The 20594-nt window shown below is 46.8% G+C and overlaps 1 protein-coding gene across 7 annotated transcripts in view; it reads right to left on the bottom strand.

Moving 5' to 3' along the window:
- ACACB (acetyl-CoA carboxylase beta) overlaps positions 1-20594 on the bottom strand; it is a 46633-nt gene that overhangs the window by 4239 nt on the left and 21800 nt on the right. For 3 of the 7 annotated variants that reach the window (XM_089489797.1, XM_089489792.1, XM_089489796.1), the window contains 33 exons: positions 20086-20274; positions 19544-19644; positions 19374-19462; positions 19163-19287; positions 18934-19047; positions 18104-18217; positions 17567-17656; positions 17365-17483; positions 17178-17201; positions 16134-16271; positions 15896-15995; positions 15700-15807; positions 15176-15232; positions 13329-13370; positions 12556-12771; positions 12192-12347; positions 11604-11807; positions 11023-11178; positions 10720-10842; positions 9918-10187; positions 8121-8218; positions 7905-8025; positions 7667-7777; positions 6530-6673; positions 6270-6390; positions 5630-5726; positions 4974-5070; positions 4286-4421; positions 4025-4202; positions 3188-3300; positions 1855-2009; positions 971-1141; positions 749-885 (listed from right to left, as the gene is read on the bottom strand). In XM_089489797.1, the coding sequence (XP_089345923.1) occupies positions 749-885; positions 971-1141; positions 1855-2009; positions 3188-3300; positions 4025-4202; positions 4286-4421; positions 4974-5070; positions 5630-5726; positions 6270-6390; positions 6530-6673; positions 7667-7777; positions 7905-8025; positions 8121-8218; positions 9918-10187; positions 10720-10842; positions 11023-11178; positions 11604-11807; positions 12192-12347; positions 12556-12771; positions 13329-13370; positions 15176-15232; positions 15700-15807; positions 15896-15995; positions 16134-16271; positions 17178-17201; positions 17365-17483; positions 17567-17656; positions 18104-18217; positions 18934-19047; positions 19163-19287; positions 19374-19462; positions 19544-19644; positions 20086-20274 (4214 nt within the window). Of the gene's footprint in view, positions 1-273; positions 337-748; positions 886-970; positions 1142-1854; positions 2010-2164; positions 2200-3187; positions 3301-4024; positions 4203-4285; positions 4422-4973; positions 5071-5629; positions 5727-6269; positions 6391-6529; positions 6674-7666; positions 7778-7904; positions 8026-8120; positions 8219-9917; positions 10188-10719; positions 10843-11022; positions 11179-11603; positions 11808-12191; positions 12348-12555; positions 12772-13328; positions 13371-15175; positions 15233-15699; positions 15808-15895; positions 15996-16133; positions 16272-17177; positions 17202-17364; positions 17484-17566; positions 17657-18103; positions 18218-18933; positions 19048-19162; positions 19288-19373; positions 19463-19543; positions 19645-20085; positions 20275-20594 lie in introns of those variants that run through there. The other 4 variants (XM_089489795.1, XM_089489794.1, XM_089489798.1 and 1 more) reach the window with 4 other exon arrangements.

The raw sequence follows: 20594 nt of genomic DNA, 5'->3' as shown, positions 1-20594 counted from the left end.
GACGTCGCACAAGATGGATGGCACTGGAGAGCTCACAGGCCACCTTCTTCTTCCTCAGCTGGACCTTGGGACCTTCCCCAGAGACCCCCAGAAGAGGCAATTCATGGCCCTCAATTGGGCTGCCCTTGAGTAGGGTCTGCAAATGTCTTCCCAACTGGAGTAAAGCCACTGAATTCTGGTAATAGTGACTACTGAGCCAGCAAGGCATTAGGATGTGAATGTTGGGCCAGGACTGCCCCAGGAGACCATCCCCATGAAGCCACAGAAACCCACCTCAGATAAGTCACACTCTCTCAGCCTCAGAAGATGGCAATGACAAAGCCCCTCTGAAGAAACCTGCCAAGAAAACCCCATGTTAGGTTCCCCTTAGGGCCGGCCCCAAGTCAGGCATGACCCGCGTACATACAAGAACAGCAACAAAGTGCTGACTGAAATGGTTGGTTTTGTGTGTCTTCCAGATATTTCCAACTTATAGCAACCCCAAGTCAACCCTATAATGGGTTTTTTATGGCCGGCTTTATTTCAAGGGGTTTCACCCCCATTGCCTTCCTTTGAGGCCGAGAGAGTGTGGCCCTCTGAGCATCTGGACCCTGGTCTCCAGAGTCCTTATCCCATTAAACTATGTAGGGTTTAGTTCTACTCTAGCCCAGACTAACACTGGATTTATCCCGTAAGCATCCCAGTCGGGGCACCTTAGAGTAAGCCGGTACTCAGTGGGAATGACACCTACTCACTGCTCGCTACTCACTTCCGGATGTGCTTGAGGGCATAGTCCCGCTTCAGGTACTTAATGTTCTCCCGGATGGCGGACTTAGCCCCGTCCTCTTCTTGCAGGTGTTTCTCCAGCCACTCTACCACCACCTGGTTGTTGTCCCACAGGTAGCCCTAAAAGACGGAGAAAAACATGCCGCGACGTCAAAACCCGGAGCATGTGAAACCCGACAGAGAGAGGAATACACAATCCACACACCTTCACAGCCCCTTCCGTCTCCATGAACCAGCGCCGCAACGTGGACTGGATGTGGCTGTTGCTGAGCTCGCCGTTGGCACTGAGGATCTCCGCCTTGACCACCTCCTCCAGCAAAAGGCGGCGCAAGCGCCAGTAGAAGAAGGTGCGGGAAGTCCTCCATTGGAGGATATCCTGGACAGGGACAAAATGAGCCCTGGAAGGTTAAATTACTTATACAACGAATGCATAAACACCAATATAACAGTGGGTCATTCCCTTATGTGGGAAGGGGATAAACAATGGGCGTGCTAGTGGCACATGTGCACTATTTATTTACCTGTCATGTGGCTTCAGTGTAAGCTTGAAACACTTATGACTGTATTAGCTGTGTGCATCCATGTGGTTTCAAATCACCCACTGATTTATGGCGACCCCATGGACTATCTAGGGTTTTTCTTAGGTGAGGAATCCCCAGAAGGGGTTTCGCCAATCCCTTCCTCTGAAACAGAGCCTGTTATTCGCTGGCGGTCAACCACCCAAGGACTAATCAAGGCTGACCCTGCTTAGTTTCCAAGTTCAGAGGGGATCTTCTGCCTATGTGCCTTCAAATCCCTTGTCCATTTAGGGTTTTCTTTAGGGCCTCTGAAATAGAGCCCATAGCACCTGGTATTGGTTGGCGGTCTCCCATCCAAGGACTAACCAGGACTGACTTACTGTACGCCACCCTGAAAGCATCAGATATATAGATGAAACAATGGCTACCTGCCCATCAAAACCACATTGAAAAATGTGCACCCAGGTCTAAACCCAGCATGGGACCAGACTATGGGGCCTGACAGATAGTCGGGGGATAGAGAAACGAGACGTTTTGGGAGGAGAGGCGTTCTGGAGACGCTGCGCTTAACTGTAATGACGCCTTTCTCTTGCATCCTCCCTGGCGTGTCATGGAGGTCGGCAAACTGCACCGCCACCTGGTGGTAGATCGGGAGGAGGTGGTCTTCCCGTGCCTTAAGCTGCTTCTCCAGGTCCTTGCGGTCCTCTTCGGAGAGCTCCAGGGAACCTGCGCAATCCCAGACAATACTCTCAGGAGCAAGAGAAAAGAAAAGGGAGTAGACTGTATGTGGCTTCGATCGTCGTCACCTGGAACAGGTGCATTTGGTTTGGCATGGAAGAGCCACAGTTGTCTGTGCCCTCACACTTGAAAAGGTTGCTTACCTGTAACTGTGGTTCTTCAAGTAGTCACCTGTGTCCTCACATATAATAATAATAATAAAATTTATTTATATACCGCCTTTCCAAAGATCAAGGCGGTTTAACAACATAGTTAAAACATCCACAATACAATTAAAATTGACAATAAAATCAGAATAAAACACAATTACATCGTCACCCTAAAAAATCTCAAGCCAGCTTCCAATGCTGCTGAGAGGGGAGGGGGGAAGTACTTCAGGGGTCAGGGGTATGCCTGCTGGAACAAGTGTGTCTTCAACCCCTTCTTGAATTGGTCCAGCGAGGCAGCCGAGCGGAGCTCACTGGGAAGCGAGTTCCAGAGCTTGGGGGCAGAGATAGAAAAAGCCCTCTGAGTAGTGATGGCGTACCTAGCATCTGGAACCCTTAACAACTGCTTCCCGGCTGACCTGAGTGTGCGAGGCGGATTGTATGGAGAGAGGCGGTCCTCCAAGTACCCTGGGCCCAAGCCATTTAGGGTTTTATAGGTAATAACCAACACCTTGTATTGCGCCCGGAAGCGAATAGGCAGCCAATGGAGGTCTTTAAGGACCGGTGTTATATGACTGGTCCTGGAAGTACCAGTGACCAGTCTTGCCGCCATATTCTGCACCAATTGCAGCTTCCGGGTAAGGTACAAGGGTTGCCCCATGTAGAGCGCATTGCAGAAATCCAAATGAGAGGTTACCAGAGCATGTACTACCGTTTCAAGTAGTACATGTGCTCCTGACCGTCGCATCCACCTGTCCCCAGACTGCGAACAGAGTCCTTCACGGGAAGCGTGATCCCGTTCAGGACAGGTGGGTTGAAGACCCACAGGTGAGGCACCGGGACCACGATGAAGAAGAACAGGCTGTTTACCTGTAACTGTGGTTCTTCAAGTGGTCATCTGTGCCCTCGCGCATGGGTTGAAGAACCACAGGTGAGGCGCAGAGACCACGATGAAGAAGAACAGGTTGGTTACCTGTAACTGTGGTCTTTCAAGCGACCCACTCTCTCCTGGCCACTTACCCAGCTTCTGAGCGATCTTGGCACAGGTGGCATCGACTCTCCTCATGGTTTTGACCAGGTCCTTCCTCCTGAACTTGATCTCCACTGTGCCTTCGGCTTCCAAGATGCCTCCCCTGCAGAGGAGAAGCAGCCATTTTGTAAGAACGAGGAATGAGAGGACCTCCTAGGTCCTGAGTCGGATGCCAGATCCCCTAAAGGTCTGCGTCTTCGTGGTGCCATAAATATAACTCAGTGTTGGTCAACGTCAACCAGAAGCTGACCATAGGCAGGATGACCAGGCGTCATAACCACAAAGGAGAACAAGGCACCACAAAACAGGGAAGTCAAGGAAAATGGGACAATACAAAAATAAAAGCTAACACTAATGAAAATACATGCTTCCTAGTCATGTTCAAAATGGAGCACATTTTGGAATTCTGCCCTGACCAAAGGGTGAAATGTAGGGTATGTCCTGGAAAAGAAAGATGTCTGGTCACTATGACCACAGAATTGCACTGGAGGAACTACAAATGCCTAGAGAAGGGTTCCTTCTAGGAATCTCTAGCTCTTCCAGCTCAGTGTCCATCAGAAGCTGACCATAAAGTTGTGCTGGAGGACCTACAAATGCCTAGAGAAATGTTCCTTTTGGGAAACTCTAGGTCTTCCAACTAAACACCATGGTCAACATTGACCACAGAGTTACACTGAAGGACCTACAAATGCCTAGTGAAGTGTTCCTTCTAGGAATCTAAAGGTCCTCCAGCGTAACTCTATGGTCTCATAGCCTGAGAATAATGAAGGAGAGGACGAGGTTCCAGGTAGGATTCCGGGAAATGAAAGTAGACGGAGGAGACCCACCTGCTTTCCTTGTCTGCGTAGAGCTCCACGTGGAGTGGGTTGATGGTTGGGTCGATGACCACCCAGGACCCGCCCCGCAATTCGGCATGCGGCGGGATGTAGACGAGGGCGGGTTGTCTGAACTTCCGGAGGCTGTCGACGATGTAGGCCCCAAACTTAAGCACCTGGTCATACATGTCTATGGGGAAAGACGGGGAAGAGTCAGAGTCCGTCCAGCATTTCCACGTCCGACGGAGGGAACGGACGCCGGATGCTCGCTACCTTTCATCCCTCCGGAGAATCCCCTCCAGTTGGCGAAGACCAAGAGCGGGAGGCGCTCCCGGTCAAAGTCCTTGATCGCCTGGGCCGTTTTGAAGGCTGAGTCGGGAAACCAGACCTGTCCCGCTTGTTGGATGATCTGGAGAAGAAGGGCAAACAAAAGGAGAAGCATTCAAATATTTAAATATCTGAAGGGAGGCCATATTGGGGAGGGAGCAAGCTTGATTTCTGCTACTCCAGAGACTAGGACCAGGAACAATGGATGCATGTGAGAAGAAAAGAGATTGCACCTCAACATTAGGAGGAACTTCCTGAGAGTAAGAGAGGGTTAAGAGGTGTCATGATAGCCTTGCTGAAATATCTGAAGGGAGGCCATATTGAGGAGGGAGCAAGCTCGTTTTCTGCTGCTCCAGAGAATGAGACCCGGAGCAATGGATGCAAGCTCCAGGGAAAGAGATTCCACCTCAACATTAGAAGGAATTAAGAGTAGTGGTTGGAGCATTGGACTAGACCAGGGTTTGAACCCTTGCTTGGCCATGGAAGCCCCATAGATGACCTTGCGCAGGAAACGCAAACCACTGCCAACCCCCCCCCCCCCCCCCCCCGTAAGTCAGAAACAACTTGAAGGCGCAGCCACCAAGGATGGAATAAATTATTCTGGACTTTACAACTTGGAATGACTGCTCCTGACCTTTGCTTCGGACTCCGGGTTGGCCGGATCGGCTGGAACCGCCAACTCAACCGTCCGTGTCTCTACGGCTATGGTGCCCACCGGGATCCCGCCGAGCCTGTAACGGGTTCAAAGATCGAAAATAATCATTTCCAAAACCAAAATTGCTCCCCCATTGTACATTCCCAGGCTCAAAACCAAACCGAACAGGCACAGTTTCTGCATTAATTCAAGGTGCAAAAGGTTGCATCTTTGGTTAAAGCAGAAATGGTGCCTGTTCGATACTTTTGCATCTCGAATTAATGCAGGAATTATGCCTGTTTTGAATCAGTCTTCAATCGATGCAGAAATTATGCCTGTTGGATAATAACCCAACGCGTTTTTTTCATTTAAACCCGCTTCTAGGAATAATAGTGGAAGGAGAAGACATCCGGAGTTTGCCCAGGGCTATATTCATAAGGACTAGGAATCTTTATCTATAAACTGCAGAGCAAAGATGTCGCAGGCGTTGGATTTCTGCGCATGCGCAATGACAACGCAGCCACTAGCGCCAGGAGAGTGTCCAGATGGTCAGTCGGTCATGCCTCCCCCTCGCTTTGGGCTACTAAGCGCTAACTTTGGTGGAAGCAGGGTCTCCATCCCTTGAATGTTTAGTGGATTGGCGTTCTCGCCCTTACCTGGCCCGGCCGACCACCACGGTCTGCGCCCACGGCTGCATGATCTCCAGGAAGGAGCCGTGGTCGAAGAAGCCGCTTTGCCAAGACCCCTTGACCGCTGCACAAGGAAAGGAAATGTGGAAAGACAAAGCATGAACCCACAGAGCAGAAATGCGTCACAGCGGCAGTAGACTGAACACCAGAAATATAACATAATCCCTCGCTCTACCTTACGTTTCTCTCCGTTTAATTTCATTTTGTTAGCTTTGGCCCAGCTTTCTAGTCTATTCAGGTCATTTTGAATTTTGATCCTATCCTCTGGAGTATTAGCTACTCCTCCTAATTTGGTGTCATCTGCAAATTTGATAAGTATGCTCCCAATTCTGTTATCCAAGTCATTGATGAAGATGTTGAATAACACTGGGCCCAGGACAGGACCCCACTGGACACCCCACTGGTCACTTCTCTCCAGGACGAAGAAGAAGAGCCATTGCTCAGCCCTGGGCTCAAGAAAGGACCCCACTGGACACCCCACCAGTCACTCCTCTCCAGGATGAAAGAGAAGAGGAGCACCCTTTGGGTTCGGCCGCTAGAAGGTTTTGAAAATTGCGCACCTTTCCGGCGCCATGTTCCCCTAAAAACATTTACAAACTGGACTTACTGGGGTGAGGTCTCCCGGCCAGCATCCACCGAGGATCGTAAGGGGCTTTGGAAGGCGAAAATTCGATTTCTCGGTCGATGGGGTCACTTGCAGTGATGATTGGCAATGGGCTGCGGTTGTCCTATAAGGAGGAACGTTTTTAATTCCAGATTAAGAAGGAGAACAACAACAACAACAACAGAAGGTGCATCAGAAAGTGGAGTTGTTTCAGCGCATGTCCATCCTATGTCCAGCGCATGTCCTCTCCTCTCTCAGCCTACCTTGGGCATGTAGGACAGCCATTGCAAAATGGCGTAGACTCCCTCAAAATCGTCCGGGACAGTTACGTGGGAAACCCCGTTGTTGTGCATGATCTCCACTCCTCCTAGTTGGTTGTTGGAAGTGTAGACTTCGCGGCCCAAGACCTGGTGCAAGCAAGACACACGCATCATGGCAAGAATTAAACAGATCCATAGAAGAGTTGGAAGAGACCCCAAGAAGGGCCCTTATCCAGTCCAACCCCATTTTTCTGCCATGCAGGAACTCTCAATCAAAGCATACCCGAAAGATGGTCATCCAGCCTCTGTTTAAAGGCCTCCAAGGAAGGAGACTCAAAGGCAGCATCTTCCACTGTCAAATAGCTCTTACTGTCAGAGAATAGGACATGGAATAATAGATGCAAACTAGAGGAAAAGAGATTCCATTTTCTTCATTCTTCCCATATGAAGGAGAGAAGGTTAAGAGATGATATGAGAACTCTGTTTAAAGATTTGGAGGGATGTCATATTGAAGATGGAGCATAATCAGGATGGAGCAAGCTTGTTTTCTGCTGCTCCAGAGAACAGGACACAATGGAGCCTTGGATGCAAACTAGAGGAAAAGAGATTCCATATACTTAATTCTTCCCAAATGAAAAAGAGAAGGTTAAGAGGTGATATGACAGCCCTGTTTAAAGTTTTGGGGGAATATCATATTGAGAATGGAGCAAGCTTGTTTTCTGCTGCTCCAGTGAATAGGATATAGAGCAATGGATGCAAGTACAGAGAGAGATCCCATATTCTTCATTCTTCCCATACGAAGGAGAGAAGGCTAAGAGGTGATATGACAGCTCTGTTTAAAGATTTGGAGAGATGCCATATTGAGGGGGGAGCAAGCTTATTTTCTGCTGCTCCAGAACAAAGGACACAGAACAATGGATGCAAACTATAGGAAAAGAGATTCCACCTCAACATTAGGAGGAACTTCTTGAGAGTAAGAAGTGCCTTGGAGAGTGGTGGAGCGCCCTTCTTGGGAGGGTTTTAAATGGAGGCCAGATGACCGTCGGTCGCAGGGCGGGCTCGGACTGTGTCCTCCCAGAACCAGATGACTCTCGGGGTCCCTTCCGAGTCTAGGGTTCGAGACACGACTCACTTGCTTACCTTATTCAAAGCCCCGGCGCCGGTCAGGATGATGTGGGAGTTGTCCACCTGGATCACTCTCTGGCCGAGCCTCACCAGGTAAGCCCCGATCCCAATGGCGCGGCAGGTCACCTGCCATATGGAAACGAAGGGATTTATTGATCGCCAATATCAATAACACTACCAATCCGCTCAGAAAGGCAAGCATTTCTATATCCTTGAGCCACGAATGGCATCAAATAAATAATAAAATCCGTACCATGCTAATGGTGATGATTTCATCATAGGCGAGGGACGAGTCGCCGGCAATGGCTGCCGCCGCTCTGAGATTCTCCACACCGAAGCCCTCGTCTTTACCGATAATATCGGTTATGACGTACCTACGGGAGGACGAGAGGGTCACAAAAGATGATGTGAAGCGCGCAATGAAGGCAACAACACGGGATTCGAAAAGAGGTGCGTGCCGCACGCTCACCTTGACTCGCCGGCCTCCTCGACGTGTTCACAATGTACGGAGTTGACGGCGCTCATCTTTGTGTAGTCCTGGGGGGTCAGGTAGAGGTACTTGAATCCCTTTGGAGAGAGACGGCGAAAAGTGTTAGGCCAAGAAATACGGAAATTTCCGTTTCGGAATCTGACAGCCAAGAAAATGGCCTCAGAACGCGATTCGGAAGTTACGGACGCCATCTTAAATAATAATCATTCTCCAAAAAAACCCAAGTTATTTCGGTTGAACTTATGAACTTATAAGAGATCATCCGGAGACATGGGGCGCGGTGTTATCAGTACGCTGATGACACCCAAATAGTCTTCTCTATGTCTCCGACTGATGCAGTGACTAGGGATGGCATCTCTCCACTCAGTGCCTGTCTGGAGTCGGTAATGGGCTGGATGAGGGAAAATAGACTCAGCCTGAATCCAGAGAAAACGGAAGTACTTGTGATAGGTTCTCCTGGTCCTGGGAAGGAGGTTTGTCCACCAGTCCTGAACGGGGTCACGCTCCCCGTGAAGGACTCAGTTCGCAGTTTGGGGGTGCTTCTTGACTCCTCGCTTCACCTGACTCCTCAGGTGGATGCGACAGTTAGGAGCACCTGTTATCAGCTTCGGCTGATACGCCAGCTGCGTCCCTACCTGGACCGGGGGGACCTTGAAACAGTAGTACATGCACTGGTAACCTCTCGACTCAATTTCTGTAATGCGCTCTACATGGGGCAACCCTTGTACCAAACTCGGAAGCTGCAGTTGGTTCAAAATATGGCTGCCAGGTTGGTCACTGGTAGTTCCAGGGCCAGCCACATAACACCTGTACTAGCAGATCTGCACTGGCTGCCAATTCGCTTCCGGGCACAATACAAGGTGTTGGTTGTTACCTATAAAGCCCTAAATGGCTTGGGCCCAGAGTACTTGGAGGATCGCCTCTCCCCATACAATCCGCCCCACACTCTCAGGTCTCGTGGGAAAAAACTTTTGAGTGTTCCCAAGACAAGATACGCAGTGACTGCGCAAAGGGCTTTTTCTGTGGTGGCCCCGCAGTCTTGGAACGCTCTCCCTGAGGAGCTCCGCTTAGCCCCCTCCCTGGAGTCATTTAAGAAAAACCTTAAGACTCATTTATTTCGTCAAGCCTTCCCTCACATGTCCTGATTGTTTTGCTCCTGTATACTATTTATTGTATTTTTAGATTGTTTTATTATCTTGATTGGTTAATGATGGATTTTAATGATGTATAGTAGTATATGGTTTTTTATGAAGGACTTTCGCTGTTAATTTTGATTTTTAAGCTGTGATTTGTATTGTATTATATTTGTAACCTGTATCGTATTGTATCTTATTCTGTTTGTAAACCGCCGTGATCATAGGAACAGCGGTATATGAATAAAATTTCAATCAATCAATCAATCAATAATAATAATAATAATAATAATAATGTTAACGGAAAGGTTGTGCTATAAGATAAAGTATGCTTGTCCCTCCACATTTGACTTTTCCGGATTTGGTTAATCATGGATTTTATTAACTATGTCCTCTCTAGGAATATCTAAGTCCTCCAGGGCAACTCTATGGTCAACTTTAACCAAAAGTCGCACTGAATGACCTAGAGATTCCTAGAGAGGACACTCTACTAGGCATTTGTAGCTCCTCCAGCGCAGTTCTATGGTCAGTGTCTGTCGAATGTTGACCACAGAGCTGTCCTGGAGGACCTAGAGATTCCTAGAGAGGACACTCCGCTAGGCCTTTGTAGCTCTTCCGGTGCAACTTAATGGCTTAAACTAACCTTGTAGGGGTCCACAGGGTCCACCCATCCCACTTGGAACTTGTGTTTGATTTCGTCGGCGAACCCAATGCGTGCGCCACTGTTGGCCGCTATGTAGATCCTGGGGATGCCCTCGGCTCGTGCCAGCTCTGACGCGTGCAGGAAGAGGAGGTCCTCCTTGGGCCCGAACGACCCGATCTTGTACGTGATGTCATTGATGATGACCACGACGTCACGGCCTTTGGGGTATTCGGGGGTCTTCAGCTTCATTTTGAAGGCCACCATCCCGATCTGGAAGCGCAGTCGGCAACAAAAGAGGAAATAAAGGGAGAGGTTCTAAAATATTTTTATTAATGTATGATAAGGGCCATATAGTCCAACCCTCCTTCTGCCATGCAGGAATACATAGGATCCTAGCGTTGGAAGGGACTACTAAGGGCCATAGAGTCCAACTCTCCTTCTGCCATGCAGGAATACATAGGATCCTAGAGTCGGAAGAGACTACTAAGGGCCATATAGTCCAACCCTCCTAGCATTGGAAGGGACTACTAAGGGCCATAGAGTCCAACTCTCCTCTGTCATGCAGGAATACATAGGATCCTAGAGTCGGAAGGGACTACTAAGGGTCATATAGTCCAACCCCATTCTGCCATGCAGGAATACATAGGATCCTAGAGTCAGAAGGGACTACTAAGGGCCATAGAGTCCAACCCTCCTTCTGCCGTGCAGGAATACATAGGATCCTAGAGTCGGAAGGGACTACTAAGGGTCACAGAGTCCACCGAGCGGACCTCTTGGGCCGATGACCGCTACGTGGCCATACCTCGTTCCCGCCGGGCAGTCGGTTCATTTGGACCAGCTGTCCCTGAGTGCCCAGCACCAACTCCGTGTAGGTCAAGACGTCCGTGGGGCACGGCTCCATGGGGACCCACAACTTGAACAGCGCCTGTGAAGGAAACGCAAATTGTGGGTTGCCTGAATGGCGGTGCGCTCCCACATGCCACGCTGTTCCGTTTCATCCCTTGCTGCCCGCGAGGGCGGACCGTATAAACCAAATATCACTGTGATGACGATGATGGTGTTGACGTTTCACGTAAGCGGAGTTTGCGCAGTCATCTCGCCTCACCTGCCGGAACATCTCCAGAAAGTCATAGGCGTAAGTGGTGCCGAGGGACTGCGCCTGGAAGCGCTTGGCCTGGAGCAGGTCCTTCGTCATGTACGGCGTGTTGATCAACATCCCGTGCAGCGGGCCTTGCTTCTCGCCGTAGGAGTGGAACATGATCTGAAACACGGAGACGCAACGTCAAGCGTGCAACGGCTTCCTCCCTTTCCTTACACATCTGATTTCTTTTGCAAAACTCTCGTTGCATCCCATTCCTCTTAACTCTCACCTCTGCTGCGTCTGCACTGCAGGAATTAACCTGGTTCGACACTGCTTTAATCGCCATAATTCCACTTTACGCAACCTGCCCTGAGACGCCAAAAAGGGTAAACGTCTGACCAAACTACAAATCTCATTATCCCACAGCATTGAACCATGGTGCCAAACTGCATTAATTCTGCAGTGCAGATGCGGCCATAGGAGGCTAATATCTCACAAAACTTCCATTATGCTTCCTATGCAGCTAACAAAAGGGTGTTTTGGGGGAGTAGGTTGTCTGCAAAGGCGTTGCGTCCCCGCGGTCAAGGGTCCGAGGGGTCACTTACGCTCCCGGTCCTGGGGTCGTTGACCTCCTTGTAGAGGCTGATGTCCAGGTAATATCCGGACTCATCGGTGAGGAAGAGGCGGATGGGAACCGCTTGCGCTGTCGGCGTCAGACGGATGTTGATCTTCACCTCAGCTTGCAGGACGCGGAGTTTCCACAGGCGGCTCCCGTAGCGCATGACCATGGAGCGCACTGACTCCTCGATCTGGAGGGAATCCAACACAACGGTTGCTGCTGCTGCGGACCTTCAAGTCGTCTCCAACTTTAAGGTGGACCTACTATGGAGTCTCCTGGGCAAGGTTTACTCAGAGGGAGCTTGCTACTACCATTGCTTTCCTCTGAGGCTGAGAGAGTGCAAGGTCCATGCAAGAGCAGGCAAGGTCCGTACAAGAGCATGCAAGGTGCGTACAAAAGGGTACAAGGTCCATGCAAAAGCTGCAAGGTCTGTGCAAGAGGGTGCAAGGTCCATGAAAGAGCGTGCAAGGACCATGCGTGCAAGGCTTGCATAAAGGCAAAGGAGGCCACACATTTCCTTGGAAGGGTCCCTCAGTGGGTTTCCATAGGTTCAAAGGCAAAGGGGGCCACATACCTTGGAAGGGTCCATGACGACGGTTGGGACGAAGTTGAGGAAGATGTGGTTGCAGTCGGTGCGGACGCTGGTGTTGCTGAAGGCCACCTCCAGCTCGTCCATGGCCTCCAGGAGCAGCCGCTCGCCCTCGTTCTGCAAATACTCAAAGGAGGCCTCCTGCAAAAGATGGAGATGGGCAATAGCTGGACAACTGGACACGAGAAAGGGATCCAGGAGTCCTAGTAGACCACGAGTTGAACATGAGCCAACTTGGGGTTGGATTGGACGACCCTTGGGGTCTCTTCCAACTCTATGATTCTGTCTCAGAGCCTGGCCAGCCTTTGTGCGGAAGAGGATCCCTCGGACACAGCCCAATATCGATTACCTTGGTGATCAGGTCCGAATGGCGGACGATCGCCCGGATGAAGAACCTGTAGTCGGTGACCTCCGCGCCTTCATCCACCTTGGCGGCGCCCAGGTAGAGGTGCATTTTGTGGTTGGCGCAAGGCACCGCCGCCAGGTCGAAGTTGCGCATGCGGTTCAGCTCCAACTGGAAGGCCAACGCGGGCTCCAAGTGGCGATAGATGCGGTCTTCGGCAAACTGCGCAAAAAGGCCGGAGAAGGAGGAGGAGTTTTGGCTATATATATATACAGCGGAGCCTCCGCATACGCTGCCTTTTTATAGGCGGCTTTGAGCATAGGCGCTCAAAGCCGCCGGCGCGTGCGGGGCGGAAGGGGCGGTGGGTCCCATTCAATTGAATGGGCATGCGCACCCGTTGCGCCTCGCGCGCCGCCACGCACGAGCCCCATGGAAACAATGGGGCTTGAGCATAGGCAGATTTTTTTATACGTGGAGGGATCCGGAACGGATCCCTCGCATATAATAAGGTTCCACTGTATGTATGTATGTATGTATGTGTGTATATATATATATATATATATATAAATTTTACTAATTAATTTTTTTAATTAGTATTTTTAAATTTTATGATACAAATGATATATAACGTATTCTTCGTACAAATTTCTTTTCCATATTCCTTTTTTCACTTTTCAATTTACCATGTTAATTCATCGTTAATATCGCTATTTGTTGGGCTTCTTTTATACCAAGAAAAAACGTACTTCTCAGCGACCGAAAAAACGCGCGGCGCTCACCTCGTCTCGGGCGCGGAAAGTGAAAAACTTGGGAAATTCCCTCTGAAACAGAAATTAGAAATTGCAGGTAAAAAGAAAGAGGAAACCGAATATTCAAAATATTTTTTTATGTTTTCAAGCACACACAAAACCTTTGTAATTATATTTATTTATTATTTATAAATATTTCTAATTATATTTATATTGCTAATAATTATATTTATTTAATTACAAATATTTCTAATTATATTTATTTCTAATTATATTTATATCTATATTAATTATATTTATTTGTTTGTTTACATATATTTGTAATGTAATGTATTTGTTGTAATGTAATGTATTTGTTGTTTTTATTGTGTTTTATATTGTATTGCTATGCTGTATTGGCATGTGTATGTAACCCGCCTTGATCACAGGAAAGGCAGGCTAGAAATAAATATTTTATTTATTTGTTATTTATTATTTACAATTATATTTATTTCTAGCTATATTTATTTATTATTTATAAATATTTCTAATTATATTTATATCTAATTATATTTGTATTTCTAGTAGTTTTATTTATTTATTTACAAATATTTCTAATTATTTTTATTTCTAACTATATTTATATTTCTAATACGTATATTTATTTATTTACAAATATTTCTAATTATATTTATTTCTAACAATATTTATATTTCTAATATATTTATTTATTTACAAATATTTCTAACTACATTTATTTCTAACTATATTTACATTTCCAATAATTATATTTATTTATTTATAAATATTTCTAATTATACTTATTTCTAATTAAATTCATTTTGGAATATTTTTCAATCTATAGATATTTGAATCTGTGGATAAAGAATCCAGGTCAGATTGTACATAATTTCCAAGGGTTCAAGTTTACAAAAGATGTGGGGTGAAACCAATGTATTATTATTATTATTTGTATTTTTGTATTGTTATTTGTATTTATTATAGCTTCTGTTGTAATCTGCCTTGATTCCTCTGGGAAAAGGCAGAATATAAATAAATTATATTATTATTTATAGAGCGCTGTAAATTTACACAGCTTAATAAACAATAATAAATATAATAAATAATTATTATTTATAATAAGCTGCTCTGATAGCCTTTAGGGCTGAAGGGTGGGGTATAAATACCATAGATAAATAAAAAATAAAAATTAAATAAATAATAAAACAATAAATAAATAATTTATTAAAATAAATTATTGTAATAAATAATAAAAATAATAAATATTATTTATTTAAATTATTATTTAAATAAAACTTAATAATAACAACAACAACAACAAAAACAACATGCAATCAGTTAAAAATAGAATAGAAAAAAATAAAATAAACCTGCCTATGGCATGCATTCTACAAAAACAGCTTAACATAATACATATTAATACATATTTGCATTAAATAGTAAAATATAGCAAATAAAAAATAAACCTACAATAACAGACAAGTGATGTCTGGGAAAATGCTCCACCCTTGACGATGATTATACGATTATTTCATGATTAATAATAATAATAATAATAATAATAATAATAATTATTATTATTATTATTATTTATATTACAGCAATCAAACAATTCCATATAAAATACAATCGTTAAAACAATGACGTTACTATTAATTTGCTAAAATGCCAGATCGTCAACTAACATTCGCACGGACGGATATTTTAAGGAACTAATAGGAATGTTGCAATTTGGTGTTAGTATTTTATAGTCACTATTTGTATTAGTGTTGCATTTTTAACGACTTAATATTAAAATATAATATTTAATTATTATGACTATTAATACATTCACTGAGCAAACCTTGAGCATGTCTCCAAAAATATGCTTGGCTCACCTGCTGAGTTATCAAAAAGGTGATCCTCCGGAGCCCATAATCCACGAGGATGTTGTTCTGGTCAAAATAATCCAGTGATATAAACCACGTTAAAACAAAACAAACGGACTAATTGCCACGAAAACGGCAACTACAACAATGTAAACAGTATACTTAACATCATACACACATATATAAAATTAGGCCACAATTACGCTTAAACGTTCTAGCTTCTTTCCGCTTCAAAAACATAATTTCTATCAATATATAACTTTGTTGTTGTTGTTGTTGTTATTATTATTATTATTATTATTATTATTACATTTTCTTTACAAATCATGTGCTGTAAATTTGCACAGGGCTGCACATAGTCCCTCCATATCTTTTTATTTCACTATTATATGTCATTTAATTTAGGTTTTCTACCATATGAATAAATAATTAAATACACGAAATAAGCCAATCTAAATTATAGTAATCAATATCAATCTCAATAACAGTATTCACACACACACACACACACACATATCAAAACATGCCAAGACCTTAGACTGCGCAAAGGCTCGGAAGACGGGCACCAGCTCCTCGTCTTCGTGGCGGTCCACAAAGCGCAGCGCGACGTTCAGGATGTGGATGGGCTCCTCCCGGACGCTCTGGAAAAACGCAAGACCGCGCAGTCGGTCAGTCCGGCCGGAAAAACACAGCGGTCAAGCCAGGGCCAACCGCCCCCCGAATGGTCACCTTGTTGTCCTCTTCGTCGTAGAGAGTGGACCGCACTTCGCTAAAGAGCGGACTCTCCGACGGAGGCTCTGCGAAGCAAGAAATGACTTCGTCAAAGTTCCTGGAAACAAAAAGGGGAGAAGAGGAAAAAGGGATTAGGTTAATTGGAGACTTATGGCATTATTAAATTTGGGCAAAACCAGAGCGATCTGGCAGGGCCTTTTCCCGGGCTGTTCTCAAAAAGTGTCCCCCAAACTACCTGGCGAAGTCTTCGAATCTGTCGAAAGCCACCATTGCACCCATGCGCTGGCAGAGAGGAGAAAAGCCACTGTCCATGAAGAGCTCGGTGCTGTGGCGCGCCAGGTCCGGGTTTGAGATGCTGACCGGGACGGACATCCTGCAAAAGGAGAGACGGCAAACGCGCACAGAAACGAAGCGCATAAGACATGCCATGCCCCAAAGAGAACAGTTAGAACGACTAGGATGGAAACATTGGCCAGAATTCCCTGTGGCGGTTTGTGGTTTGGAAACCATAAAACCTTATAACGAGAGACTTAGAGAGCTGGGGATGTTTAGTCTGGAGAAGAGAAGGTTGAGGGGATATGAGAGCCCTGTTTAAATACTTGAAGAGAAGTCATGTTGAGGAGGGAGCAAGCTTGTTTTCTGCTGCTCCAGAGAACAGGACCAATGGATGCAATGGATTCAATCCTACAGGGAAAGCTTGTTCTCTGCTGCTCCAGAGAACAGGACCTGGAACAATGGATGCAAGCTATAGGAAAAGAGATTCCAGATCCCTCATTCTTCCCAGATGAAAGAGAGAAGGTTAAGAGATGATATGACAGCCCTCTTTAAGTGTATAAAGGGAGGCCATATTGAGGACGGAGCAAGCTTGTTTTCTGCTGCTGCAGAGAATAGGACACAATGGAGCAATGGATGCAAGCTGTTTCAATAAGCGCCTGCAAAGCAGCATGCAAACTTATGGCGCTATATAACTAAACATTAATAATAAGAATAAGAACCAAGAGCACAAAATTTCTCTCCTTGACTCTGGACCTGCCAGCATACAAACACAAACACACAAAAAAGCACAACACGCAAAAAAAGGTAGCTATATCTGGGATGGGAACAAAAAAACAGGAGTCCCTTTGTCTCCCGTTCGGAGGAAATTAGCAAATTTCAAAAAGCGAAGGATAGGAAGCGGGAGGAGACTGCCAGACGCTTTTTATTTTTAGCGGCGCTACTGTTTGTTTTCAAAATGGCTACTCATGCGGCGGAGCAAAAAACCCATGTTCAGATGCGGTACCTGGTCAGAGCCGGGCTGCTGCCTCTGGAAAGAAACATAGATTGCACACTTATCGCGGGAATGGCGGGGCTTTCCGAACACTGTCGCGACGACTTTGTCCACATCGCTTCCGCCACAAAATGCACACTAAAAATCCCATCGCCAGAAACCGCGCACGCCCGCGCCTATGGCGCCATGCGCTGCCAACCTGTTTGGGTGAGAGGAGGGCAGCATGAACTGGAACTCCACCACGCAAGTGCCGTCCGCCAGCTGGCGATGCTGGAGGCTGTTCAGTTCGTACGCGATGTACGCCCGACGCACGTAAACCTGGGAGTAAACACGGAGAAGGAGGTCCGACCTATGCTTTGGTTGTAGGATTAAATCCACTTTCAGATAAACCCCATGTTTACCTCCAGGGCCGCCATGCAGACGACTTGGTTGGCGTGATAGAAGAAGGTGGGCAGGACGTCGAAGATGGTGGTTTCCGAAAGGATGAGTTTCTGGGAAGAAGAGAAGAAGGCGCAGAAAATTAAGGAAGCATCATCATCATCATCCACTACAAGTTTTAATTTACTACAGGAAAGCTGGGAAAGGCACCAAATGCGTACATATATCCTCGGAAAACATATCTGTCATGGGAAATAAGACACAGCGTAGAGGAAAGAAGGAAAAAAGGGAACTAATCTGAGTTTCCGGATGTTTTTGTACCTCGACTCAACCAAGAGTAAGAGACTCCGGGAAGCAAAGGGCGCGTCTACATTGTGTAAATAACGCAGTTTGACGCCACTTTAACTGCCACGGCTGTGTCCCACATAATCCAGGGATTCGTAACTTGCGAAGCACCGACGCTCTTTTGCCGAACAATCATTTTAAGTGGCTCCTATTTCTGGCCGTAGAGGGGAACTGACCAGACCTCTACTACTACTACTACAACAAGCCGGACTGACCTTCAGGTTCTCGGGACAAAACTGGTGTCCGTACATGTCGATGGCAGAGAGGAAAATGGACTCCACCTGGTTGTGCCGCAGTTCGTAGGAAGGCAGGTGGGACGCTATCAGCACCTGGAGCAAAGAAAGAGAGACAACAACTTTTAGTCCTCCGAAAATCAAAACCTTGGGGTTCGAAAACTCAAAGTGCAACCCAAAATGGCCACCTTGCAGATGGCAGAGACGCAGCTGTAACCTGTGGGTTTTATGACCCTCTCCTTCGACATGCAGACACAGAAAGATAAAAACATGCTTCTCTCTATGTAGACAAATCCACATAGGGACCACCAATCTGTCAGGGATGCTTTGGTTGAGGGTTCCTGCATGGCTGAATGGGGTTGGACTGGATGGCCGTTGTGCTGCTCTCTTCCAGCTCTATGGTTCTATAAAGCGCAGCATCCGAACGCGGATCAAGGAACACGAAAGATACTACGGCCAGAAAAATCAGCAGCAGCAGAACATGTTATAAACCATCCTGGGCATAAAATGCTCTTTGAAAACACTGAAATTCTGGACCATTCCAACAACTATCAGGTCAGGATGCACACGGAAGGCATTGATATCGACACTAGACATCTATTGATGCAGCCTAGAATCGCACTGGCCTTGTTAGCTGCCGCATCGCACTGTTGACTCATGTTCAACTTGTGGTCTCCTTGGACTCCTAGATCCCTTTCTCACATATAAGTCTCCTTAAGACAAGTCCATCCTATATCTATGCATTTCATTTTTTCCTAAGTACATGATGGCACCCAAAGAGATGAGGAAAAGGCACATGAAGCCGGACTTACCTGCCTGGCCCTCAGGGCCACTTTTGAATGCTCCGTCTTGCTCAGCTGGGTGAGTTCGTTCAAAATGGCCACCAGCTCTTCCGTCAAGGTAGGGTCCCTGCCGCAAAGGTGGTCCTGCACAGAAGAAACAGATGCAAAGCAACCGTTCAACGGCTTAGTCATTATCGAAGGGAGTCCGGCCGCGGCCGCCATTTTGTCACATAACAAAGCCATGGGTCCTGCTACTCACGATGAGCATCGTCACCAGGAGGTTCTTCTTGGCCACCTGCGCATGGGAGAAGATGCATTCGAGGACTGGCGTCATGTCCGGCATGTAACGCTCCCGAAGATTGATCACGCATTTGTCGTAGTGAGCTGCAGGGGTGAAGTAAGTGGGCAATAAAATATTTGATAGCGACCGAGGATCGAACGTAATTTTGGCGGAGATTTTGCAACCGTACCTTGCTGGAATTCAGTCTCCACCTGCAAGTATCTCCGCAAGAGATCCAACACCACGGATTTCATGTGCCCTCGGATGCCGCTGCGGTATCTAAATTAGGAAGAATATTGCAAAAATATTGCAACACACACACACACATAGCAAGAATATTGCAAAAATATCCAAACTTGCTTCTGAACCAGTTGCACGATGCTCTGTGTGTTCATGAAGAAGACTTCACGGTCGGCTTTGCGCTGCAAAGTGGCGGCGTGGCTATCGAGGATGCTGGCGATCTGAGATACGAAAGCAAACGAGTCACGTATTTTGCGTTCATTTTTAAAACGTTATTGAACAGCGACGGCGCAAACCCTCCGAGAAGCAGGAAGATGAACGAGTAAAATGGCCGCAACCCATGAAAAATATTTCTGGACTATACACACACACATAGGTATATGTGGCCGCATCGCAGCCGAGGGTTTGCACAGCATGGAGCCAAAGGTGTTGCTGACGCACATTAAATTCATAGAATCATAGAGTTGGAAGAGACCTGAAGGGCCCTGATCCAGTCCAACCCCCTTCTGCCACGCAGGAACTCTCAGTCAAAGCATCCCCAGTGACAGATGGCCATCCAGCCTCTGTTTAAAGACCTCCAAGGAGGGAGACTCCACTACAGTTCCGCAGTGTGGACGCAGCCCTAGTTTTAGGTACTACCTGGCTACTCCTGCCTTATTCACCTGCTGGCTGGGGAACTGGCAGAGGACGGAGGTGATGTTGCTGGCGTACTGGGCCATCACTTTCCGGACTGACTTCTCCACCGACGGAGGGATCCGGCCTGAAATGCTGGTCATGATCTCCTGCAGCTCCAAGAGTGGGAGCGATGGGTCGCGGAGGGTCTTCATCAGCTTACAGACCCACTCTTTGACCTACATGGCGCACCAGCGCAAGTGCAAATGGAAAAGAAAACAGGTTCAGGGACTCCGGAAAAAGTGACGAATGACTTACAGGTTGGGAGAGCGGTCAAGCCATGAAGTGGTCAGCGACCATCTTGGAGGGGTGGACACCACTTCAACCCCTGACCGCTTCAACACTTTACTGCTTCGACCCCTTATCATTTGGACCCTTTACCACTTGGACCATTTACCACTTGGACCCCTGAAGGTTTGGACCCTTTACCACTTGGACCCCTGACCGCTTGGACCCTTTACCGCTTGGACCCCTGACTGTATGGATCCTTTACAGCTTC

The sequence above is a fragment of the Sceloporus occidentalis genome, unplaced genomic scaffold (assembly GCF_023333645.1).
Source record: "Sceloporus occidentalis isolate IW3139 unplaced genomic scaffold, rSceOcc1.0.p SCAF_41, whole genome shotgun sequence".
NCBI classification, from domain to species: domain Eukaryota; kingdom Metazoa; phylum Chordata; class Lepidosauria; order Squamata; family Phrynosomatidae; genus Sceloporus; species Sceloporus occidentalis.
This window is presented reverse-complemented; position numbering and strand designations above follow the sequence as displayed.